The sequence below is a fragment of the Mustelus asterias genome, unplaced genomic scaffold (assembly GCF_964213995.1).
Source record: "Mustelus asterias unplaced genomic scaffold, sMusAst1.hap1.1 HAP1_SCAFFOLD_560, whole genome shotgun sequence".
NCBI classification, from domain to species: domain Eukaryota; kingdom Metazoa; phylum Chordata; class Chondrichthyes; order Carcharhiniformes; family Triakidae; genus Mustelus; species Mustelus asterias.
The window spans coordinates 137,237-162,156 of NW_027590510.1; the positions used below are offsets into that span (position 1 = coordinate 137,237).

The following is a 24,920-nucleotide window of genomic DNA, read 5'->3' on the forward strand; positions in this document are numbered from 1 at the left end:
TGAACTCGTAAATAAAAACAAGAAGTGCTGTAAAAACTCAGCAGGTCTGACAGCATCTCTGGAGAGAGAAACAGAGCTAATGTTTTGACACTGAAGAAGAGTCACATTCAACTGGAAACATTAACTGTTCCTGTCTTTACAGATTCTGTAAGAAGTCTCACAACACCAGGTTAAAGTCCAACAGGTTTATTTGGTAGCAAATACGTGTATTTGTGGTATTTGTTACTTGGTACACAGATTGCTTTTCTACCTATCTTTGTATCATCAATTCTGGCTTCATCCAAGTCATTGATCAAGGTGGCTGTTTTTCTCTCTCTCAGTTGTGGGTGATATTTGTCCCTATTCTCCTGGAAACTGAATGAATCTTGTTCCAAACTGGGTTCAATATCAGACATTTCAGGGAGTCAGGAATCATTCGCCCCTGAACCTACACTGGTAAAACCCCAGACAGTTCCTCAGTCAGGATTTTTCTGGTTCCTCACCATATATTAGTCAGGATACTGAAACAGATAAGTATCTGTGGTATCTCCAAGGTATTTGCTACCAAATAAACCTGTTGGACTTTAACCTGGTGTTGTGAGACTTCTTACTGTGTTTACCCCAGTCCAACGCCGGCATCTCCACATCATGACTACCATTTACAGATACTGTCAGACTTACTGAGATTTTGCAGCAACTTCTGTTTTTAGAATGACGGTGAATGCTGGATACATGAATCAGAGATTGGTGTAAAACTGGGATCTGCTCCTAAATCAAAGTGAAACAGCAGGTTAAAGTTTCCAGTCTGAAAAGTACTTTGGTTATTATACTATATCTATCATTTTAAGGCTGGTTTTAACTCATTTAAAATAAACCTATTTAAAATATATTTGTTAAAGTCAGTATTAAAATACGAGTTGGATGAGTTCACAGGAGCCTGTTAACCGCTGGGACAATTATTCAAAAAACATTGGATTTCCAGATAGAGAAGAAGCTGCAGTTTGTTTGCAGGAATTCCCTGTTTTATTGATGTGTGTGTGTTAGACATCAGGATAACTAAAAATACACAAACCTGGACATCAATGGTGATCTGATTGACAGTTACTTTGGGAATCACTCCCACTGTGAAACTTCAGCACTGACACTGCTGAATGTTGTAGGCTCAGGGAGTGGGGCCTCTAGGAGTGGACTGTAAAAAAGCTGGGTTTCAGTATCCTGACTAATATATGGTGAGGAACCAGAAAAATCCTTACTGAGGAACTGCCTGGGGTTTTACCAGTGTAGGTTCAGGGGCGAATGATTCCTGACTCCCTGAAATGTCTGATATTGAACCCAGTTTGGAACAAGATTCATTCAGTTTCCAGGAGAATAGGGACAAATATCACCCACAACTGAGAGAGAGAAAAACAGCCACCTTGATCAATGACTTGGATGAAGCCAGAATTGATGATACAAAGATAGGTAGAAAAGCAAGCTGTGAGGTTATTACAAAAAATCTGTAAGGGACACAGATAAGTTACCTGAATGGACAGAAAAATGGCAGATGGAGTATAGTGCGGGAAAGTGGGAGCTTTTCCACTTTGGCAGGAAGAATAGAGAAGCAAAAAATTGTTTAAATATATAGAAACTGAAGAATACTGCCGTAGAGAGGAATCTGGGAGTCCTTGTACATGAATCGTGAAAAAATAGGATGAAGGTACAGCAAGTAAAGAAGGCGGCAAATGGAGTGTTGGACTTTACTGCAAGGGGGTGGAGTTTGAAAAAGGGAACTTGCTGCACCTACACAGGACATTGCTGAGAGAGCAGCTGGAATACTGTGTATGGTTCTGGTCTCCCTACTGATGGAATGACATGCTTTCATTGGAATGAGTTCAGAGAAGGTCCATTCCTCAGATGAAGGTGTTGTCTTTTGAGGAAAGATTGTAAGGTGTAGGTGAGAATTCTCCCATCCCGCCCACCACAGGAATCGTCGCGGGCCGGGGGGGGCGGGACCACAAAGGCCCATTGACCTCGGGCAGGATTCTCCAGTTTTGGGGTGAGCGGGGCCGGAGAATCCAACTCATTGTCTTTTGGGGAAAGGTTGCACCTCTAATCATTAGGTTTAGAAGAATGAGCAGTGAACGTACTGAAACATATAAGATTCTCATGGGGGGTTGACAGGCTAGATGCCAAGAGAATGATTCATGAAGGAGTCTTGAACTTGGTGCCACAGATCAACAAGAGATAAGGGTATTGTTTCAGCCCTTACAGACACCAATACTTTATCCTCAGTTTTAGTCATGTTAGCTGGTGTTGTCCACCCAATGGGACAGGCTCTGTTTCATGTGAGAGTTTTTGATTTGATTTGATTTACTATTATCACATGTATTGGGATACAGTGAAAGGTATTGTTTCTTGCGCGCTATACAGACAAGACATACATTCATAAAGTACATCGGGGGAAAGGAAAAAAGAGGGTGTAGAATATAGTGTTACAGTCATAGCGAGGGTATAGAATAAGATCAATTTAATATACGTTGGTCCATTCAAAAGTCGGATAGCAGGGAAGAAGCTGCTCTTGAGTCAGTTGGTACATCACGTGGGTGGGTGGGTGGGAGGATGGCTGCGTGTGTTAGTTTTTGTGCATGAGGATGTGGGTATCTGAGTGAAGCTGCTTCTCATCAGTTGCAACACAGCCTTCCTCTGAGCAATGATAGGTCTCTGAGTTTCCAACTGAGTGATTTGAGTGATTCAGAGATTTTCCATCCAGACTGACTGTGTGCTGCGTAAAACCTGACATCTACACAACCTGACCCCACTTCTCCTGGAACAATATGAAGTGTCAGCTGCTTTCCTGATCCCTTCCTTTCCCCTCACCATTATCCTCAGATAGTTCACAAATTCCATTGTACCTCATCCTCCAATGGTCTCCATTTTAAATATTTCCATCAGTCTTGCCAACAGATAGCAATGGGATTGCTGCTATCACAGTGATAAACTCTGAAATACTGCCTCTCTGATCTAGATCTCCCCACCAAATCTTCACCTGAGTTCCACTTTTTAGTCTGAAGAAATTAATATAATTTAACTTTCAACAGCACCTTCCAACACTGCGACCTTTACCTTCCAATCCTACAGACTCTACCACCGAGAGACAAGGGCAGCAGATAATTGGCAACATGGACAACTGACGTTATCAAAGAACGAAGAACAGTACAGCAGAGGAACAGACCCTTTACCGAAAAACAATGGCACCCAAGACATAAACAATCCTGACTTGGAATCATGTTGCTGTCCTTTCACTGTTGCTGATCAAAAATCCTGGAAATCCCTTCGTAACAGCATCTTCGACTGCGGCAAACTTATAAATATAGGAGAAGAGTAGATCATTCTGCCCCTTGACCCATTTAATTAGATCACGGCTGATCTGACAGTAACTTCAAATCTGCAGTTCAAGAAGGCAGCCCCAATCACCTTCTCAAGAATAATTTGGGCTGGGCAATTGATGCTGGTCGAGCCAGCAATGCCCACATTGTATAAACAAATATAAAACCCCATTAAAACTGATTCAGCGCACCCCCTCCCCACAGAATGAAAAAGATTGGCTTTAAGATCAGTTAGAACCACAGAACCATAGGACATTACAGCACAGAAACAGGCCATTTGGCCCTTCTTGGCTGTGCTGAGCCATTTTTCTGTCTAGTCCCACTGACCTGCACCTGGACCATATCCCTCCACACCCCTCTCATCCATGTACCTGTCCAAGTTTTTCTTAAATGTTAAAAGTGAGCCTGCATTCATCACCTCATCTGGCAGCTCATTCCAAACTCCCATCACTCTCTGTGTGAAGAAGCCCCCCGCTAATATTCCCTTTAAACTTTTCCCCCCTCACCCTTAACCCATGTCCTCTAGTTATTTTCTCCCCTAGCCTCAGTGGAAAAAGCCTGCTTGCATTCATTCTATTTATACCCATCATAATTTTATACACCTCTATCAAATCTCCCCTCATTCTTCTACGCTCCAGGGAATAAAGTCCTAACCTTTCTCTGTAACTCAGCTTCTCAAGTCCCGGCAACATCCTTGTAAACCTTCTCTGCACTCTTTCAACCTTATTAATATCCCTCCTGTAATTAGGTGGCCAAAACTGCACAAAATACTCTAAATTCGGCCTCACCAATGTCTTATACAACCTCACCATAACATTCCAACTCCACACACAGTCCTTCTATTTGTGATTTTGCATGAACTATTAACATCATTTATTTTCACCCCCGCTCCACTATCTGCTCTGGCACTCTGGTTCCCATCCCCCTGCAAATCTAGTTTAAACCCTTCCCAATAACACTAGCAAATCTTCCTGCAAGTATATTGGTCCCCTTGTAGTTCAGGTGTAACCCATCTCTCTTGTACAGGTCCCACCTGCCCCAGAAGAGTTTCCAATGATCTAGAAATCTGAAACCCTGCCCCCTACACCAGTTCCTCAGCCACGTGTTCATCCGCCTGAGCATCCTACTCTTACCCTCACTGGCACGTGGCACAGGTAGCAATCCTGAGATGACTACCCTCGGGGTCCTGCTTTTTAACTTCCCACCAAGTTGTTCCTTTGTAGTCACTGATATTTAACTGATATTCCTTTATAGTCACCTGATGAAGGAGCAGCGCTCCGAAAGCTAGTGGCTTTTGCTACCAAATAAACCTGTTGGACTTTAATCTGGTGGTGTGAGATTTCTTACTCTATTCTCTCTCCACAGATGCTGTCAGCCCTGCTGAGATTTTCCAACATTTACTGTCTTTATCTCAGTGATAAATGTTGATGTGTTTGCTCTGCACCCACAGGGCTCCATCTGTTTGCTCTGCACCCACAGGGCTCCATCTGTTTGCTCCGCACCCACAGGGCTCCATCTGTTTGCTCCGCACCCACAGGGCTCCATCTGTTTGCTCCGCACCCACAGGGCTCCATCTGTTTGCTCCGCACCCACAGGGCTCCATCTGTTTGAAGCCACAAACAGAAAGGTCCAGTTTTCTCCTGGAGTTTGACACAAAGCAGCTTTCACAATGATACAGAGCTCAGCCCCGCCCCTCATTTACTCTGGTTGGAGGACCAGCCGCTCCCGCTCGGTCCTCCAGCCCCGCCCCCTTTTCCTTGGTCCGGAACCGCTGTCAATCACTGTCCGGTCATTGTGATGTGGAGCATGCGCAGTGCCGCTGGGAGCTCAGGATTGCGGCGGTGGGAATTTTCAGCTGATCCGACACCGCCGGGTGGGGAATGAGGGGGGGATGGAGCCGGCGGGTGGGGAATGAGGGGGGGATGGAGCCGCCGGGTGGGGAATGAGGGGGGGATGGAGCCGGCGGGTGGGGAATGAGGGGGGGGATGGAGCCGGGGGGTGGGTTCGAGGCTTCATAAACACCCCGTGTCGGCCCCAAGCACCGAATACAAAGCTCGGGTGCGGGTTGTGAAGCGGGGAAATCAGCTCCCGCTTTTCCCCGGAACAGGCCCAGAATCCCCGCCGCCGTCTTTATCGGGAGCCTCTCCGGCTCGACGCATGCGCACTGAGGAAGCCTCGAGCGAGGCTCCTCCCCTCATTCACTCCGATTGGTTGGAGGACCAGCCGCTCCCGCTCGGTCCTCCAGCCTCGCCGCCTCTTCCTATTGGTCCGGACCTGCTGTCAATCACCCCGGGGCATTGTGATGTGGGCGGGGAGGATTCACAAACACCCGCTGGAGGCCCCAACACCCCCAATAAGACCCATTGGTTTTATTGTCAGTCTGCAGACAGGAGCTGGAGAACTGTTCACAATAAGAAGTCTCAACACCAGGTTAAAGACCAACAGGTTTATTTGGTAGCAAATGCCATAAGCTTTCAGAGCGCTGCTCCTTCGTCAGATGGAGTCTGACGAAGGAGCAGTGTTCACCCCAGTCCAACGCCGGCATCTCCACATCAGAACTGAACACAGGCAGAGGAGAGGGAGGGAGAAAACTGAGGGTGGAGGAAAGAAATGGTGGAGATGGGTTTGGATTTCAGCCCAAGGAGGAGGGAGAGTGTGTGGGATGGGGATTTACAGATTTGGGGGAACAAGAGAGGAAAAAATGTTCCAGAGAAACTAGAATTGTCTGTTCAGAATTTCTATCCTGGACTGACGGTGATGACTTTTGTAAACTCTTTTTACAGGATCTTAGAAACGATGATTGCAGATGGGAAACTCAAACCAAACTTAAGTTTGACAGTCAGTTGGTTCATCATGACCTGAATATCATCACCTTTGAGGCTGAAAGGATAATTGTTCGTTTGTTCTGTCTGAGGGAAAATATTTTAAACATCAGTGTTACTGGAAAAGCACCAAGAGACACACGCACAGCTGAGTGAGAATGTTCCAGTGAACTGATTGCAGAAAGAGCTTTAACCAGTTCCACAGCCTGATAAAACATCACACCATTCACAGTGTGGACGAGCCTTCAGCTAATCATTCAACCTGGAGAGACACAAGGACACCGGCACCATGGAACTGTGAGGACTGTGGGAAAGAATTCAGTTATAGATCCCAGCTGGAATACCATAGACACAGTCACAGTGGGGCCGATGCCTTGGAGAAACCGTGGAAATGTGAGGATTGTGGGAAAGGATTCAATTACCCATCCCTGTTGGACAACCACCGGCGCACTCACACTGGGGAGCGGCCATTCACCTGTTCTGTGTGTGGAAAGGGATTTTCTCAGCCAACTGGCCTCATGTTACACCAGCGCATTCACACTGAGGAGAGGCTGTTCAGCTGCACTCACTGTGGAAAAAGGTTCAGGTCTTCATCAGACCTCAGTCAACATCATCGCGTTCACACTGGGGAGAGGCCATTCACCTGCTCCATGTGTGGGAAGGGATTCACAAAGTCCTCCAACCTGGTGACACACCAGCGAATTCACTCTGAGGAGAAGCCATTCAGCTGCTCTGACTGTGCGAAGAGTTTCAGGTCTTCATCTGCTCTCTTTGTACACCAGCGAGTTCACACTGGGGAGAGACCATTCACCTGCTCGGTGTGTGGGAAGGGATTCACTCGGTCCTGCAGCCTAGTGACACACGAGCGAATCCACATATGACTGAGAGGTTGGATTCTGCTGTTTCTGCTAATGTTCATTACATCCGGGATTGATAGTTGGACAATTTTAAGTTTGTTTCTGTTGATATTAACAACTCTATGACTGGCTGAAGTTTAATATTCTGTAGATGTCACTGACCTTTGAGGCTACAGTGTCCCTTTTTAAAGGCACCATCTGTGATCTTTCAGCTGAATTCAAGAACTCGCAACAGAAATTTGGTTGCAATAACACTTTTTACTTCAATCCTAAATTGATCTTTGATGCAAAATCTACTATTCATTGTCTCCCAAGAATATGGGTTCTCATCAAGTGGAGGTGACTTTGCCAGCTTGGGTACATTCACAGGATAGAGGATGATCATTCCAGTGACTCAGCAAAAAGAGCCAACACCGAAAACAACAACCCACAACCAGACCTGAGAACCATTTCATATGTGGCACTTGAAGCAGAAACGCCTCTCACAGATTGGTCTCTGCAGCCAACAGTATCAGTGAAGCAGAGAGTGGGTGGGCCTTGAGGGTCCCAGTGACCAGGGGTGAAAACAATCTTCTTGATTTTGCACAGAGGTGCAAGAGAACTGAAGCCAGACAGACTGGAGGGAGGGAATGGAGGACAGAAATGGTGGAGATGGTGAGATGGGTTTGGATTTCGGCCCAGGGAGGAGGGAGTGTGTGTGAGATGGGGATTTACAGATTTGGGGCAACAAGAGAGGAAAGAATGTTCTAGAGAAATTAGAATTGTCTGATATGAATTTCTATCCTGGACTGACCGTGATTAATTTTGTAAACTCTTTTTACAGATCTTACAAGGGAAAGATTTGTAGATGCAAAACTCAATACAAACATTTTGGTTTGAGTCACTCAACTATTCATCAACCTTTCAATGTGGAAGAAGAAATGTTTATCTGTGGAAAAGATCTTAAACATCAGTGCAACTGGAGAAACACCGAGACACACACACACACCCGAGTGAGAGTGTTCCAGTGAACTGATTGTGGAAAGAGCTTTAACCAGTTACACATCCTGAAAAAACATCACACCATTCACAGTGGGGAGCAAACACGTGTTCTGTATGTGGACGAGGCTTCAACTGATCTCTAGGCTGGAGAGACAGGAAGAGACCCAGACCATGGAGAAACCTTGGAAATGTGGGGACTGTGGTAAGGGATTCAAGTCTTCTTTCCGGCTGGAAATCCATCAACGCAGTCACACTGGGGAGAAGCCATTCGTCTGTTCTGTGTGTGGGAAGGGATTTACCAAGACAACCTACCTGATGTTACACCAGAGAATTCACACTGAGGAGAGGCCCTTCAGCTGCACTCACTGTGGGAAGAGGTTCAACAGCACATCCAGCCTCGCTACACACCAGCGGATTCACACTGGGGAGAAGCCGTTCACCTGCTCCGTGTGCAGTGAGAGATTCACTCGGTCATCCGGCCTTTGGACACATCAGCGAATTCACACCGAGGAGAAACCGTTCAGCTGCACTTCCTGTGGAAAGAGTTTCGGGCAGTCATCCACCCTGACTGCTCACCAATGCACTCACACCGGGGAGAGACCATTCACCTGCTCCATGTGTGGGAATAAATTCTCCCAGTCATTCGATCTGGTGAGACACCAGCGACTTCACACCGGGGAGAGACCATTCACCTGTTCGGTGTGTGGGAAGGGATTCGCTCGGTTATTCACCCTCCAGTCCCACCACCGCACTCACACTCAGGAGAATCCATTCAGCTGCAGTACCTGTGGAAAGAGTTTCAAGCAGTCATCCAACCTTCTGACTCACCAACGCACTCACTCTGGGGAGAGGCCTTTCACCTGCTCCTTGTGTGGAAAGGCATTCACAAGGTCCTCCAGCCTGCTGAGACACCAGCAAATTCATAATAGACTGCACGGATTGGATTCTGCTTTTAATCACAGCCTGGATTGATAGTCTGACAATATCTGGTTTGTTTCTGCTGATGTTAACATCCCTACAACTTTAAAAAAAAATTATTAGTCACAAGTAAGGCTTAGATTAACACTGCAATGAAGTTACTGAGAAATGCCCCTAATCACCAAACTCCGGTGCCTGTTCGGGTCAGTGCACCTAACCAGCACATCTTTCAGACTGTGGGAGAAAACAGGAGCACCTGGAGGAAATCCACAAAGCACGGGGAGAACATGCAAACTCCACACAATGACCCAAGCCGGGAATCGAACCTGGGTCGCTGGTGCTGTGAGGCAGCAGTGCTAACCACTGTACCACCGTGCCACCCCTGGTTGGAGTTTAATATTCTGGAGATGTCACTGATTTTCGGAGCTGCAATGTTCCTTTTCAAAAGCACCTTCTGTGATCTTTCTCCTTAATTCAAGAATCCTCAACAAGAACCTGTTCATAAAGTTAACAATAAAATTACGAACTTTACTTCAGTCCTAAATTAATTAATCTTTTCTGCAAATCTGTGTGTGAGGGGTTCCACTGATTAACATCTCCAATGAGAAAGTGCTGATTAATCCTTGCTGATAATTCTGACTGACCTCTTCACAGTGATGTGTCCATTATGAAATTCAATTGTGAAGGAACCTAAACAAAGGAGTGAAATATTATACAGGCACGATAAAAGTTTACATAAAAACTTAAACAACACAGATAACCCAGATAAATGTGTAGTGGTACATTTTGGAACCTGGATAAATGTGTAGTGGTACATTTCGGCAGGTCAAATGGGATGAAGTTGTATAATATCAAGGGTAAGACTCTTAGCAGTGCAGAGGATCAGAAGGACCTTGGGGTCCGGGTCCATAGGACTCTTGAATCAGCCTCGCGAGTAGAGGAGGTGGTTAAGAAGGCGTATGGTGTTCTGGCCTTCATCAGCTGAGAGATTGAGTTTAGGAGTCGGGAGATAATGATGCAGCTTTATAAGACCCTCGTCAGACCCCACTTGGAGTACTATGCTCAGTTCTGGTCGCCTCATTACAGGAAGGATGTAGAAATTATTGAAAGAGTGCAGAGAAGATTTACAAGGATGTTGCCTGGATTGGTTGGCATGCCTTATGAGGATAGGTTGAGGGAGCTCGGTCTTTTCTCCTTGGAGAGACGAAGGATGAGAGGTGACCTGATAGAGGTGTAGAAGATGTTGAGAGCTATAGATCGGGTGGATTCTCAGAGGCTTTTTCCCAGGGCTGAAATGGCTGCTACGAGAGGACACAGGTTGAAGGTGCTGGGGAGGAGGTTCAGAGGAAATGTCAGGGGTAAGTTTTTCACTCGGAGGGTGGTGGGTGAGTGGAATCAGCTGCCGTCAGTGGTGGTGGAGGCAAACTCGATAGGGTCTTTTAAGAGACTTCTGGATGAGTACATGGGAGTTAATAGGATTGAGGATTATAGGTAAGTCTATATATAGGCCTCGGTAGGTAGGGATATGACCGGCGCAACTTGTGGGCCGAAGGGCATTTTTGTGCTGTAGTTTTTCTATGTTCTATGTCTCATGGTCTTCTGGTATCATAGCTTCCACTTGGCAAAAAACTGTCACATTCAGAGACCTGGAAAAGGAAAGGTCTCTGTTCCACTCTACTGTGATGCGTGCAGGAAACGCGCGTATTTCAGGGGCAGACAGCCGAGCTGCTGCGTGCCATTCCAACAGAGAAAACAGCTCCTTATTTTCAACGGCACTGATACCTGGGCTGAGGACTGGACTGAGTCAACATATTCACACAGGTTCCATGATACAAAGAATCATTCGCACAAATGAATTTAAGTTGTCAATTCGACTAACTTGAGCATTCAAAGTTGAAGCTTCCTCAAATTATTACCAGTTGAGTCAGTGAAGCAGCCGATTATATTTGCAGTGATGTCTGCATTCGAGCTCTTGCTGCTGTTTGAACTGAAGGCGGCTGAATCAAGGATTGTGTTTGCCGGGTGCTGTGGCGCGCACCAGTAATCCCGCTGCTGGGAGGCTGAGGCTGCTGGATTGCTTGAGGTCGGGAGTTCTGGGCTGTTGTTCTCTGTGCCGATCGGGTGTCCGCACTAAGATCAGTATCCGCATGGTGTTCCAAGAGGACTCTGGAAGCACCAGGTGTGCTAAGGAGGGGTGAACCGGCCCAGGTCGGGAACGGAGCAGGTCAAATCCCCTGTGCTCTTCAGTAGTGGGATCGCACCTGTGAATCGAAACAGCAGTACAGCCTGTCCAATACAACGAGACGCATCCTTTTCTCCACACCTTCAATCGCAGCAAACAAAGTATTTTGCCGTTTCCATCAATACAGACAAACACGATGCCTCTCTGCCTGCCTCCACACTCACTCCCTCTGCTGCCCCTTTCATTCACTCTCACATCCAATGCTATCACCACATCAACCTACGCAAGTAAACCAAAACATGTACACACACTTTTGACCAACCAATTCTCCACCAGCTCTGCACGCTCACAAGTACCATTCTGCAATTCCCACTTTCCTCACTCACTGCCCATTCTTTGCCTCCTCAATATCCACCTCACATTTACCGCTCCCTGCTGCTCACGGCAGGAACTGCACTTCTAAAATCTTGAACTTGCACAATCATGTCAGCCACGGCCACAAGAGAGCGCGAACCTCTTCACCCCTTCCTCACATCTCATATCGCGCACACACTTCCCAGCACATCCACCAAGCATTCAAGCTGCCTCTCGGCTCTCATATCTCCTTCCCCTTTATTCATTCCCTCCTGACAATTTCTCCCCTGTCAACGTCGAAAGCCTAGACGCTTATGACTTAATCTAATGCTGTAAGTGAGAGAGTGGGAGAGAAAGAAAGGGAGAGAGAAAGAGAGACAGCAAAATGTTCATTGTAATTTCAATTTCAGCGTTGATCGCTAACCCACTTTGGCAATTCACCGACCTTCATTGTTCAATGTCCCCTCTACCGAGTCTACCCGAAGGAGGAGGAAACATGCCAAGGGGAGGACGAGGCATCCACGGCTGACGAGGGAAGTCAAGGACAAGATAAAAGCAAAAGATTAAGAATACAAAGTGGCGAGGATTAGTGGGAAGCTGGAGGATTGGGATTTTTTAAAATGCGAGCAGAGGACAACTATAAAAGCAATGAGGGAGGGAAAGATGAAATATGATTGCAATGTAGCCACTAATATAAACGAAGATAGGAAAAGTTTATTTCAATATATAAAAGACAAGAGAGAGGCAAAAATAGACATTGGATCACGATAAAATGAGGCGGGAGAAGTAACAATAGGAAACAAAGAAATGGCAGATGGACAGAATCGTAACTTTGCATCAGTCCTCACGGTGGAAGACACCAGGGGGATGTCAGAGCTCCAGGAGAATCAAGGGGAACAGGTGACTGCAGTGGCCATCACTAAGGAGAAGGTTCTGGGGAAACTGAAAGGTCTAAAGGTGGATAAATCACCTGGACTGGATGGACTACACGCCAGGATTCTAAAAATGATAACTGAGGAAATTGTGGAGGCATTGGCAGTGATCTTTCAGGAATGACAGAGGACTGGAAAGTAGCTAATGTAACACCGCTGTTTAAGAAGGGAGGGCGGCAGGAAATGTGAAATTAGAGGCCAGTGGGCCTGACTTCGGTCATTGGCAAGATTATAGAGTCAATTATGAAAGATGAGATTGCAGAATACTTGGAAGTGCATGATGAAATAGGACTGAGTCAGCATGGCTTGGTCAAGGGGTGGTCATGTCGGACAAATCTCTTACAATTCTTTGAGGAGATAACAAGGAAGTAAGATAAAGGAGAACCAGTGGACGTGATTTATTTTGATCCCAAGAAGGCCTTTGGCAATGTGTCGCATAGGAGACTGTTCAATCTGTTAAGAGCACATGGTGCTAAGCTTAAGATCCTGGCATGGATAGAGGATTGGCTGATTGGCAGTAGGCAGAGTGTGGGGATAAAGGGGTCCTTTTCAGGATGGCAGCCTGTGACTAGCGGTGTGCTTCAGGGGTCGGTGCTGGGACTGCAACTTTTCACAATATACATTAATGTTTTGGAAGAAGGAACTGAAGGCACTGTTGCTAAGTTTGCAGATGATACAAAGATATGTAGAGGGACAGGTAGTATTGAGGAAGCAGGGGGCTGCAGAAGGACCTGAACTGGTTAGGAGAGTGACCAAAGAAGTGGCAGATGGAGTACAATGTGGAAAAGTGTGAGGTTATGCACTTTGGAAGGAGAAATGGCGGCACAGACTATTTTCTAACTGGGGAAATCCTTCGGAAATCAGAAACGCAAAGGGGCTTGGGAGTGCTTGTTCTCAAGGTTAACATGCAGATTCAGTCGGCAGTTCGGAAGGCAAATGCAATGCTAGCATTCATGTCGAGAGGGCTAGAATACAATAGCAGGGATGTATTTCCGAGGCTGAATAAGGCCCTGGTTAAACCCCATTTGGACTATTGTGAGCTGTTTTGGGCCCCGTATCTAAGGAAGGATGTGCTGGCCTTGGAAAGGGTCCACATGAGGTTCACAGGAATGATCCCCAGAATGAAGGGCTTGTCGTATGAGGAACGGTTGAGGACTCTGGCTCTGTACTCGTTGGAGTTTAGAAGGAAAAGGTTGAAACCTGCAGGATACTGCGAGGCCTGGGTAGAGTGGACGTAAAGAGGACGTTTTGATTTTGATTTGATCTGATCGATTATTCTCACATCTATTAACGCACAGTGAAAAGTATTGTTTTTTGCGCGCGATACAGACAAAACATACCGTTCATGGAGAAGGAAAACAAGAGAATGCAGAATGTAGTGTTACAGTCATAGCTCGGGTGCAGAGAAAGTTCAACTTAATGCAAGGTAAGTCCATTCAAAAGTCTGACAGCAGCAGGGAAGAAGCTGTTCTTGAGTCGGTTGGTACATGACGTTCGACGTTTTACACTTTTTCCTGAAGATAGAAGGTGGAAGAGAGAATGTCCGGGGTGCATGGGGTCCTTAATTATGCTGGCAGCTTTGCCGAGGCAGTGGGAAGTGCAGACAGAGTCAATGATGGGAGGCTGGTTTGCGTGATGGATTTGGCTACATTCACGACTTATTGTAGTTTCTTGCGGTCTTGGGCAGAGCAGAAGCCATACCAAGCTGTGATACAACCAGAAAGAATGCTTGCTATGGTGCATCTGTAAAAACTGGTGAGAGGCATAGCTGACATTCCAAATTTCCTGAGTCTTTTGAGAAAGTAGAGGCATTGGTGGACTTTCTGAACAATAGTGTCGGCATGTGGGGACCAGGACAGGTTGCTGGTGATCTGGACACCTAACAACTTGAAGCTCACGACCTTTTCTATTTCATCCCTGTTGATGTAGGCAGTAAGAAGTCTCACAACACTTAAAGTCCAACAGGTTTATTTGGTAGCAAATACCATAAGCAAATACCAACTGAACCTGTTGGACTTTAACCTGGTGTTGTGAGACTTCTTACTGTGTTCACCCCAGTCCAATGCCGGCATCTCCACATCATGATGTAGGCAGGGGCATGTTCTCCTTTCCGCTTCCTGAAGTCGATGACAATCTCCTTCATTTTGTTGTCATGGAGGGAGAGATTATTGTTGCCGTACCATTTCACCAGTTTCTCTATCTCATTCCTGTCCTCTGTCTCATCATTGTTTGAGATCCAACCCACTACAGTGGTGTCGTCAGCAAACTTGAAAATCAAATTGGAGGGGAATTTGGCCACACAGTCATAGGTATCATAAGGAGTATAGTAAGGGGCTGACAACACAGCCTTGTGGGGCACCGGTGTTGAGGATGATCGTGGAGGAGGTGTTGTTGCCTATCTTTACAGATTATGGTCTGTGAGTTAGGAAGTGCAGGATCCAAACACAGAGCGAGGTGCTGAGGCCCAGGCCACGGAGTTTGGGGATGTACTTCGTGGGAAAAATGGTGTTGAAGGCTGAGCTGTAGTCAATAAATAGGAATCTGACAGAGGTGTCCTTGTTATTTACGTGTTCCAGCGCTGAGTGCAGCGTTGATGTTTCCACTAGTAGGAAAGACTAGGACCAGAGGGCACAACCTCAGGCTAAAGGGACAATCATTTGAAACAGATATGAGGAGGAATTTCTTCAGCCAGAGTGTGGTGAATCTGTGGAACTCTGGGCCGCAGAAAGTGTGGAGGCCAGATCATTGAGTGTCATTAAGGCAGGGATAGATATGTTCTTGATTAATGAGGGGATCAGGGGTTTGGGGAAAAGGCAGGAGAATGAGGATGAGAAAAATTTCAGCCATGATTAAATGGCGGAGCAGACTCGATGGGCCGAGTGGCAAAATTCTGCTCCTATGTCTCATGGTCTTCTGGTATCATAGCTTCCACTTGGCAAAACACTGCGTCACATTCAGAGATCTGGAAAAGGAAAGGTCTCTGTTCCGCTCTGCTGTGATGCGCGCAGTAAACGCGTGTATTTCAGGGGCAAACAGCCGAGCTGCTGCGTGTCATTCCAACAAAGAAAACGGCTCCTTATTTTCAACGGCACTGATCCCTGGGCTGAGGACTGGACTGAGTGAACATATTCACACAGGTTCCATGAATACAAACAAAAATTCGCACAAATGAATTTTAAGGTGTCAATTAGACTAACTTGAGCACACAAAGTTGAAGCTTCCTCAAATTATGGTCAGTTGAGTCAGTGAAGCAGCCGATTATATTTGCAGTGATGTCTGCATTCGAGCTCTTGCTGCTGTTTGAACTGAAGGCGGCTGAATCAAGGATTGCGTTTGCCGGGTGTTGTGGCGCGCACCTGTAATCCCGCTGCTGGGAGGCTGAGGCTGCTGGATTGCCTGAGGTCGGGAGTTCTGGGCTGTTGTTCTCTGTGCCGATCGGGTGTCCGCACTAAGGTCAGTATCCGCATGGTGTTCCGAGAGGACTCCGGGAGCACCAGGTGTGCTAAGGAGGGGTGAACCGGCCCCGGTCGGAAACGGAGCAGGTCAAATCCCCTGTGCTCTTCAGTAGTGGGATGGCACCTGTGAATAGATACAGCAGTGCCGCCTGACCAATACAGCGAAACGCTTCCTTTTCTCCACACCTTCAATCGCAGCAAACAAAATATTTTGCCGTTCCCCTCAATGCAGACAAACCCGATGCCTCTCTGCCTGCCTCCACACTCACTCCCTCTGCTGCCCCTTTCATTCACTCTCACATCCAATGCCATCACCACATCAATCTACGCAAGTAAACCAAAACATGGACACACACCTTTGACCAACCAACTCTCCACCTGCCCTGCACGTTCACCCGCACCATTCTGCAATCCCCACTTTCCTCACTCTCCCCATTCTTCTCCTCCTCAATATCCACCTCACTTTTACTGCTCCCTGCTGCTCACGGCAGAAACTGCACTTTTAAAATCTTCAACTTGCACAATCATGTCAGCCACGGCCACAAGAGAGCGCGAACCTCTTCACCTCTTCCCCACATCTCATATCGCGCACATACTTCCCAGCACATCCAACAAGCATTCAAGCTGCCTCTCGGCTCTCATATCTCCTTCTCCTTTATTCATTCCCTCCTGACAATTTCTCCACTGTCAACGTCGAACGCCTAGACGCTTATGACTTAATCTCATGCTGTAAATGAGAGAGTGGGAGAGAAAGAAAGGGAGAGAGAGAAAGAGAGACAGCAAAATGTTCATTGTAATTTTAATTTCAGCGTTGATCGCTAACCCACTTTGGCAATTCACCGACCTTCATTGTTCAATGTCCCCGCGACCGAGTCTATCCCAAGGAGGAGGAAACATGCCAAGGGGAGGACGAGGCATCCACGGCTGACGAGGGAAGTCAAGGACAAGATAAAAGCAAAAGAAAAAGAATATAAAGTGGCGAGGATTAGTGGGAAGCTGGAGGATTGGGATTTTTTAAAAATGCGAGCAGAGGACAACTCTGAAAGCAATAGGGCGGGGCGGGTGGAGGGTGTGGGGGGGGGGGGGGGGGCGGGGGGGTGGTGGGGGAGATGAAATAAGAGTGCAAGGTAGCCAGTAATATAAAATAAGATAGGAAGAGTTTTTTTTTCAATCCATAAAAGATAAGAGAGAGGCAAGAATAGACATTGGATCACGATAAAATGAGGCGGGAGAAGTAACAATAGGAAACAAAGAAATGGCAGATGAACTGAATCGTTACTTTGCATCAGTCCTCACGGTGGAAGACACCAGGGGGATGCCAGAGCTCCAGGAGAATCAGGGGGAACAGGTGACTGCAGTGGCCATCACTAAGGAGAAGGTTCTGGGGAAACTGAAAGGTCTAAAGGTGGACAAAGGAAAGCTGTTCCCATTAGCTGATCGGACAAGGATGAGGGGGTCACAGATTTATGGTTTTGGGTCAGGGATGCGGGGGGGGGGGGTGATGTGAGGAAGAATATTTTGATGCAGCGAATGGTAATGACCTGGAACTCGCTGCCTACGAGGGTGGAGGAAGTGGAGACAATAAACAATTACAAAGGAAATTGGATGGGCGTTTGGGGGGGTTTCAAACAGAAATGCTGACTAAATATCTCTGAACTTCCTCACACCCGGTCACTCTGTGATCCGTGTGAAATTTGAAACCAGGTATTCGCAACAAAACTCAAAGAGCATCAGCCCACTGGAGGCAAAGTCATGAGACCGGTCAGTCCAGCAGAAAGAAACCCCCCGACCCTCCCCATTGACCAACTGTGAGAATGAACAAAATGCAGTCCTGGATGTAATTGAGAGCAGAAACAATAACAGCAGAATCCAACCACTGGAATCACTCATGAACTTGTTGGTGTCTCAGCAGCTGGGATGAAAGACTGAATCTCTTCTCACACTGAGAGCAGGTGAACGGCCTCTCCCCAGTGTGAACTCGCTGGTGTATCTGCAGGTTGGATGAATCACAGAATCCCTTCCCACACTGAGAGCAGGTGAACGGTCTCTCCCCGGTGTGAACTCGTTGGTGTTTCCGCAGGTTGGAAGACTGAGTGAATCTCTTCCCACACTGAGAGCAGGTGAACGGCCTCTCCCCAGTGTGAACGCGCTCATGGACCGGCAGGTCGGAAGATCGAGTGAATCCCTCCCCACATTGAGAACACGTGAATGGCCTCTCCCCAGTGTGAACTTGCTGGTGTCTCTGCAGGCTGGATGACTCAGTGAATCCCTTCCCACACTGAGAGCAGATGAACGGCCTCTGCCCAGTGTGGCTGCGCCGATGAGCTTCCAGCTGAGATGGGGCTCTGTATCTCTTGCCACAGTCCGCACATTTCCATGGTTTCTCCATGGTGCAGGTGTCCTTACCACTCTCGAGTGGACAATTAGTTGAAACTTCGTCCACACACAGAACACGGGTACAGTCTCTCCCCGCTGTGAATTGTGTGATATTTATTCAGATTGTGTAACTGGTTAAAGCTCTTTAGTCAGTGCATTGGAACACACTCACTCGATTGTGGCAGTGTGTCGATGCTTTTTAACTCACACTGACATTTCAAATCTTTTCAAATCAACAGACTGGACAATCATTTCTCCTTCTGGATTCAAAGTCCGATGATATTGAGGTCCCAAGGAATATGACTCTGTCACGTCTAGACGTGACATTTGAGATTTCGGCCTGTGATTCCTCTTTCAATATCCTGGAAAATGAGTTTACAAAAGTCATCAGTGTCAGTATAGGATAGAAATTCAGTGCAGACAATTCTAGTTTCTATGGAACATTCTTTCCTATTTCAGTCCCAAAATGTTGTAAATCTCCATCCATATCTATGGATTCTATTTACAAATGAAAGTGGATGGGCACTTGAAGGAAATAAACTTTCAGGAGAATGGGGATATAGAGTGGGAATGGGACTGGAATGTTATACAGAGAGTGACCAAATGGATTCCTTCTGTGCTGTAATGACTTTATGATTGGAAATGTATAACATCTTATATTACAATGCAAGAAATAATAAATGTATTTTATTACAGAAACATAAATAATATATCTAATCTGGGTACCATATAATAACACTCGACATATCTCTGTCCTATATTAACATACTGTCCGCTTAAATGTCAGCCATCTCCTGGGGAAAGCTGCCCTTTAATGTGAACATTAGGAAAGAGACCATCCTTTTAGACAGACAAATAAATGTGTCAAACTGAGGGGGCAAAGGGTGTTCACCAGGCTGATTCAGGGAATCGCGGGACTGATGTAGGAGGAGAGACTGACGAGGTTAGGATTGTTTTCGTTGGAGTTCAGATGAATGAGGGGGGAGTCTCAAAGAGACTTATAAAATTCTAAGAAGTCGAGACAGGATAGATGCAGGGAGGATGTTCCCGATGGAGTCCAGAACCGGGGGTCACAGTCTGAGGATTCAGGGCAGACCATTTAGGACGGAGGTGAGGAGACATTTCTTCACCCAAAGAGAGGTCACCCTGTGGAATTCATTACCACAGGAAGTAGTTGGTGCACAAAACATTGAATGTATTCAAGAGGCGGCTGGATAAAGCACTTGGGGTGAATGGGATCACAGGTTATGGGAAAAAGCAGGATTAGGCTACTCAGTTGGATGATCAGCCATGATCATAATAAGACCATAAGACATAGGAGCGGAAGTAAGGCCATTCGGCCCATCGAGTCCACTCCACCATTCAATCATGGTTGATTTCAACTCCATTTACCCGCTCTCTCCCCATAGCCCTTAATTCCTCGAGAAATCAAGAATTTATCAATTTCTGTCTTGAAGACGCTCAACGATTCGGCCTCCACAGCCCTCTGTGGCAATGAATTCCACAGACCCACCACTCTCTGGCTGAAGAAATTTCTCCTCATCTCTGTTCTAAAGTGACTCCCTTTTATTCTAAGGCTGTGCCCCCGCGTCCTAGTCTCCCCTGTTAATGGAAACAACTTCCCTACGTCCATCCTATCTAAGCCGTTCATTATCTTGTAAGTTTCTATCAGATCTCCCCTCAACCTCCTAAACTCCAATGAATATAATCCCACGATCCTCAGACGTTCATCGTATGTCAGGCCTACCATTCCTGGGATCATCCGTGTGAATCTCCGCTGGACCCGCTCCAGTGCCAGTATGTCCTTCCTGAGGTGTGGGGCCCAAAATTGCTCACAGTACTCCAAATGGGGCCTAACCAGTGCTTTATAAAGCCTCAGAAGTACATCCCTGCTTTTGTATTCCAAGCCTCTTGAGATAAATGACAACATTACATTTGCTTTCTTAATTACGGACTCAACCTGCAAGTTTACCTTTAGAGAATCCTGGACTAGGACTCCCAAGTCCCTTTGCACTTTAGCATTATGAATTTTGTCACCGTTTAGAAAATAGTCCATGCCTCTATTCTTTTTTCCAAAGTGTACGACCTCGCACTTGCCCACGTTGAATTTCATCAGCCACTTCTTGGACCACTCTCCTAAACTGTCTAAATCTTTCTGCAGCCTCCCCACCTCCTCAATACTACCTGCCCCTCCACCTATCTTTGTATCATCGGCAAACTTGGCCAGAATGCTCCCAGTCCCATCATCTAGATCGTTAATATATAAAGAGAACAGCTGTGGCCCCAACACTGAACCCTGCGGGACACCACTTGTCACCGGTTGCCATTCTGAGAAAGAACCTTTTATCCCAACTCTCTGCCTTCTGTCTGACAGCCAATCATCAATCCATATTAGTACCTTGCCTCGAATACCATGGGCCCTTATTTTACTCAGCAGTCTCCCGTGAGGCACCTTGTCAAAGGCCTTTTGGAAGTCAAGATAGATAACATCCATTGGCTCTCCTTGGTCTAACCTATTTGTTATCTCTTCAAAGAACTCTAACAGGTTTGTCAGGCACGACCTCCCCTTACTAAATCCGTGCTGACTTGTCCTAATCCGACCCTGCACTTCCAAGAATTTAGAAATCTCATCCTTAATGATGGATTCTAGAATTTTGCCAACAACTGAGGTTAGGCTAATTGGCCTATAATTTTCCATCTTTTTTCTTGTTCCCTTCTTGAACAATGGGGTTACAACAGCGATTTTCCAATCCTCTGGGACTTTCCCTGACTCCAGTGACTTTTGAAAGATCATAACTAACGCCTCCACTATTTCTTCAGCTATCTCCTTTAGAACTCTAGGATGTAGCCCATCTGGGCCCGGAGCAATGAATGGCGGAGCAGGCTCGAAGGGCCAAATGGCCTCCTCCTGCTCCTATCATCTCTGTTTCTATATCAATGTCTTTAAGAGAGAGAGAGAGGGAGACCTGGGCCAACCTTTCCAGAGTCTGCAGCCTCCCTGGATTCACTTTCTTTCCCTTCAGTTGCTGCAAGTCCCCAATTTCCCCCCAAAATGAGAAAAGAAATGGAAAGGGGGAGAAAAGAAAGTGTTTTACTCACAGATGTTGGCCTCTTTTAGGTCAAAACAAATAAACAAACTCAGATTAAGTCAGGACAAAGTAAAAGGGGCAGCTCCCCAAAAGGAGGGAGAACAGCCCGAACAGAAATCAAAGTACAAAGGAAACTTAAAAACATCAAATTAAAATGTGATTATTAGGGTCAATAACGCACCCCAACCCCTGCGGTGCCCAGCGGGCGCGGAAGGCGTCAACCGCGCCCGTGGACACCGCATGCTCCCTCTCCAGGGACACCCGGCCGTGAACGTAGCCGCGGTAGAGGGGAAGACAGTCAGGATGGACGGCCCCCTCGATCGCCCGCAGCCTGGACCGGTAAATGGCGCGTTTCGCCAGGCCCAGGAGCAGGTTCACGAGGAGGTCGCCATCCCGACCCCAACAAAAAGAAAGTGCAACCTAAGACACAAAACATAGACATGGTCCATGGACTTCACAAGGCCACAGAAGGGGCAAGCTTCATAGCCCGTGAACCAGTGAATCCTACGGTTGTGCGGAACTGCTGCATGCATCACCCTTCACCCCAGGTCCCCGATGTAATTGGGGCAATCCCAACGTAGAGGGACCTCTACGGAAACAAGGCCCGCCAAGGTGTATCCGGGCGACAGGCGAGGAGGCGGTAGTGGAAGGTGTGCAGCAGCAGCCCGCAACAGGAAATGCCTCTGCGCGGTAGAAAAAGGCACGGAGGACATTTCGACGAGGCGGCTCAGGCTGTGGGGCACCTGACCCGAGGAGGAGGGTTGAAGTTTTGGGCCAATGTGGAATTCTGTCCGAACAGGGGAACGCTCGGGCGGGATCCCACCGCACGCCTGCGCCGTCTCCAGTTTGCGTGCACTTTCGGGGCCGAGCACGACCGTCCTAAGGTCTAGGATGGCTTTGGCCGCGCGCCGGACGGTCGTCCCCACGCGCTCAGCCAGCACGTGGGGGCTCATCCAGCCCGCCCCTCCGCCATCGAGCACGTCCCCGATTCTGGTCACCCCGGCGTCCACAGCCCCCCTCTCCGCCAGCCACCTGAAGTCATATGGCTGGAGGAGCAGATTCCTAAGCAGCGGCTCTCGCACGAGAGCCGCTACTCCTGACGGGGGAGAGCTGCGTCGCGAGGCGACCGTGTTCCAGACAGTGAGGAGGTCCTTGTAAAAGACGGGGAGCTCCTGCAAGGAGGTCGAAATGCGCCCCAGATTGATATGCAGGAGCTGTACGTCATAATTGAGGCCGTGCCACTGGCGGAAGAAATACGTCGCCATTGCACACCATCGTGGAGGGGGCTCAACGTAAAGGTACCTCGGCAGGGCCTGGAGGCGGAAGGTCGCTATCTGAGTGCGGAGGCACACCAGACCTTGTCCGCCCTCCTCAAGCGGGAGATGCAGAACCGCAGCAGGGACCCAGTGCAGTCGATTGTCCCAGAAGAATCTCACGAGGGTTCTCTGGATATTGGCGACAATGCCAGGGGGAGGGGTCAAAGGGACCAGCCGGTACCACAGCATGGAGGCGACCAGCTGGTTTATGACGAGAACCCGCGCCCGTGAATGGTCACAAACACTCACCTCTGAAAGTATTTCACTGATTTTAATATTAAAATCTCCTGCTGGAGCCTGCAGCTGGAAAGATATCAGAAGCATTGGCATCAGAGAAAAATCTCCCAGTTGAGGAAATCCCCGGGGAGCGGGGGTGATGTCACTGTGCAATTGTAAGTATGTGATGAGATCACAGACAGGAACACAGAATACCTGGGTCTGTGCAAACCAGTGATCACCACACATTATGGAGGATGCGAGGCTCCTTGACAGGGTGCAGAGGAGATTTATCAAAATGGTTCCAGGGATGAGGAATTATATTACAATGTTAGGCTGGATAACTTGGGGTTGTTCTCCTTGGAGCAAAGTAGATTGATAGAGGTGTACAAGGGTACGTGGAGGGTGTTGAAGTTTACATGCTCTGTTTACGCGTGTACAAGCTCTGACTATGGGTCGTCCAGTCTCAAAACGTTGGTTCTATTCTCACTCCCCAGTGAGTGCAGATCTTTGGGGGCGTGCGGGGACGGGCGGAGGGGGGGGCGCGGGGGTGGAGAGAATGTTTATCCTCCGACCCTGACCTTGACCCGGGAGCCGTAAAGGTTGGTGAGAGTCGTAGCGGACATGCCAAATTTCCTTAGTCTTCTGGGAAAGTTGGTGGGGCTTACTTATCTACAGTGTAATTTTTCGTTAGAGAGAAGAAGGTTAAGAGGTGACTTAATAGAGGCGTACAAGATGATCAGAGGATTAGATAGGGTGGACAGTGAGAGCCTTTTTCCTCGGATGGTGATAGCTAGCACGAGGGGACATAGCTTTAAATTGAGGGGTGATAGATATAGGACAGATGTCAGAGGTAGATTCTTCACTCAGAGAGTAGTAAGGGTGTGGAATTCCCTGCCTGCAGCAGTAGTGGACTCGTCAACATTAAGGGCATTTAAATGGTCATTGGATAAACATATGGATGGTATTGGAATAGTGTAGGTTAGAGGGGCTTTAGATTGGTTTCACAGGTCGGTGCAACATCGAGGGCTGAAGGGCCTGTACTGCGCTTCTATGTTCTATGCTATCAAATCTGCTGAGATTTTCCAGCATTTTCTGTTTTACTTTCCCTTTCTTTTTCCTTCTCTGTCACCGCTCTGCCTCATCAATAAGACATTGGGACTCAGAGGGTTGATGCAGTTTGATGGACAAGTTGTCCCCATTCTGAACACTGGGGAACAAGCGCCTCCCACTGATTGACAACATTGCCCTCTACAAACATGGCGGCCGCACGTGCGCACTGCTGCATATTGCCCCCAATAAAGATGGCGAACGTTAACCCCGGACGAACATGAGGAGCTGCAGTCCTGCTCGGTACAAACTGGGTCTGGGAAGTTCTGTTCCGCGGTTTGCGGCCTACACAACATGCTTACGCAGCGTTTCCACCCACCTGGACGATCCATTGCTCTCTCCGTACCGCCAATCACCTCGAACAGATTTCCGAGCCCAAAACAAAAGCCGCCTCCATCGCCATTACTCACACTGCGCATGCTCAAGTCAAAGCTGGCTCCGCCCCATGTTCGTTTCTATTGGTTAGAGGACCGACCACACCAGATCGGTCTGCCAGCACTGCCCCCTCTTCCCATTGGTCCGCGCTGCCGTCAATCAGCCGGGCATTGTGACGGTAACTTGCTGTTTGTCCAATAATCACAGTGACAGAGTCTCAGTGTCACAATGACACACACAGACTCCAATACAATCAGAGTGGGGATGGAGCACAGAGACAACACAGCAAAGCACTGACTTACTCTGAGTGTAACAATGACACATACAGGCTCCAATACAATCAGAGTGGGGATGGAGCACAGAGACAACACAGCAAAGCACTGACTTACTCTGAGTGTAACAAATACAATGTTTGTTCAAATAATAAGCGTCACGTTGCAGTATGTTAGTGAACACAGCATTGGATCCAATGTAATGGTAATACAGTCAGTATCTAGTGCACCATAACCAAAGTTTAGGTTTCATTTGATAGTGTGAGTGAGTCATGGTCCATTGATATAATGTATTTAGATTCCGGTGTGTGTTACTCTGCC

General features: G+C 47.4%; 3 protein-coding genes across 3 annotated transcripts in view; 2 read left to right on the forward strand and 1 right to left on the reverse strand.

Annotated features, from left to right (window-relative positions):
- Positions 1-7,068, forward strand: part of LOC144487046 (uncharacterized) — a 51,814-nt gene extending 44,746 nt beyond the window's left edge. The window contains exon 4 of the mRNA XM_078205095.1: positions 6,565-7,068. Coding sequence (XP_078061221.1) covers positions 6,565-7,047 — 483 coding nt within the window. The 3' untranslated portion in view covers positions 7,048-7,068. The remainder of the gene's footprint in view (positions 1-6,564) is intronic.
- A 1,037-nt stretch (positions 7,069-8,105) lies between these two features.
- LOC144487045 (uncharacterized) lies at positions 8,106-9,091 on the forward strand. Its single transcript, XM_078205094.1, has one exon. It carries the CDS (start codon positions 8,119-8,121, stop codon positions 8,974-8,976), a length of 858 nt encoding a protein of 285 aa, XP_078061220.1. The 5' UTR covers positions 8,106-8,118; the 3' UTR covers positions 8,977-9,091.
- Positions 9,092-17,602: 8,511 nt separating this feature from the next.
- LOC144487040 (uncharacterized) lies at positions 17,603-24,371 on the reverse strand. The gene is made up of 2 exons (XM_078205086.1): positions 24,272-24,371; positions 17,603-18,583 (listed from the first exon to the last, which is right to left on the reverse strand). The coding sequence occupies exon 2, from the start codon at positions 18,232-18,234 to the stop codon at positions 17,728-17,730; it is 507 nt and encodes a 168-aa protein (XP_078061212.1). The 5' UTR covers positions 18,235-18,583; positions 24,272-24,371; the 3' UTR covers positions 17,603-17,727.
- Positions 24,372-24,920: the final 549 nt, after the last annotated feature.

Coding starts and splice junctions, on each gene's coding strand:
- LOC144487045 (XM_078205094.1), top strand. CDS start 8,119: ATGTGGACGAGGCTTCAACTGATCTCTAGGCTGGAGAGACAGGAAGAG.
- LOC144487040 (XM_078205086.1), bottom strand. CDS start 18,234: ATGGAGAAACCATGGAAATGTGCGGACTGTGGCAAGAGATACAGAGCC.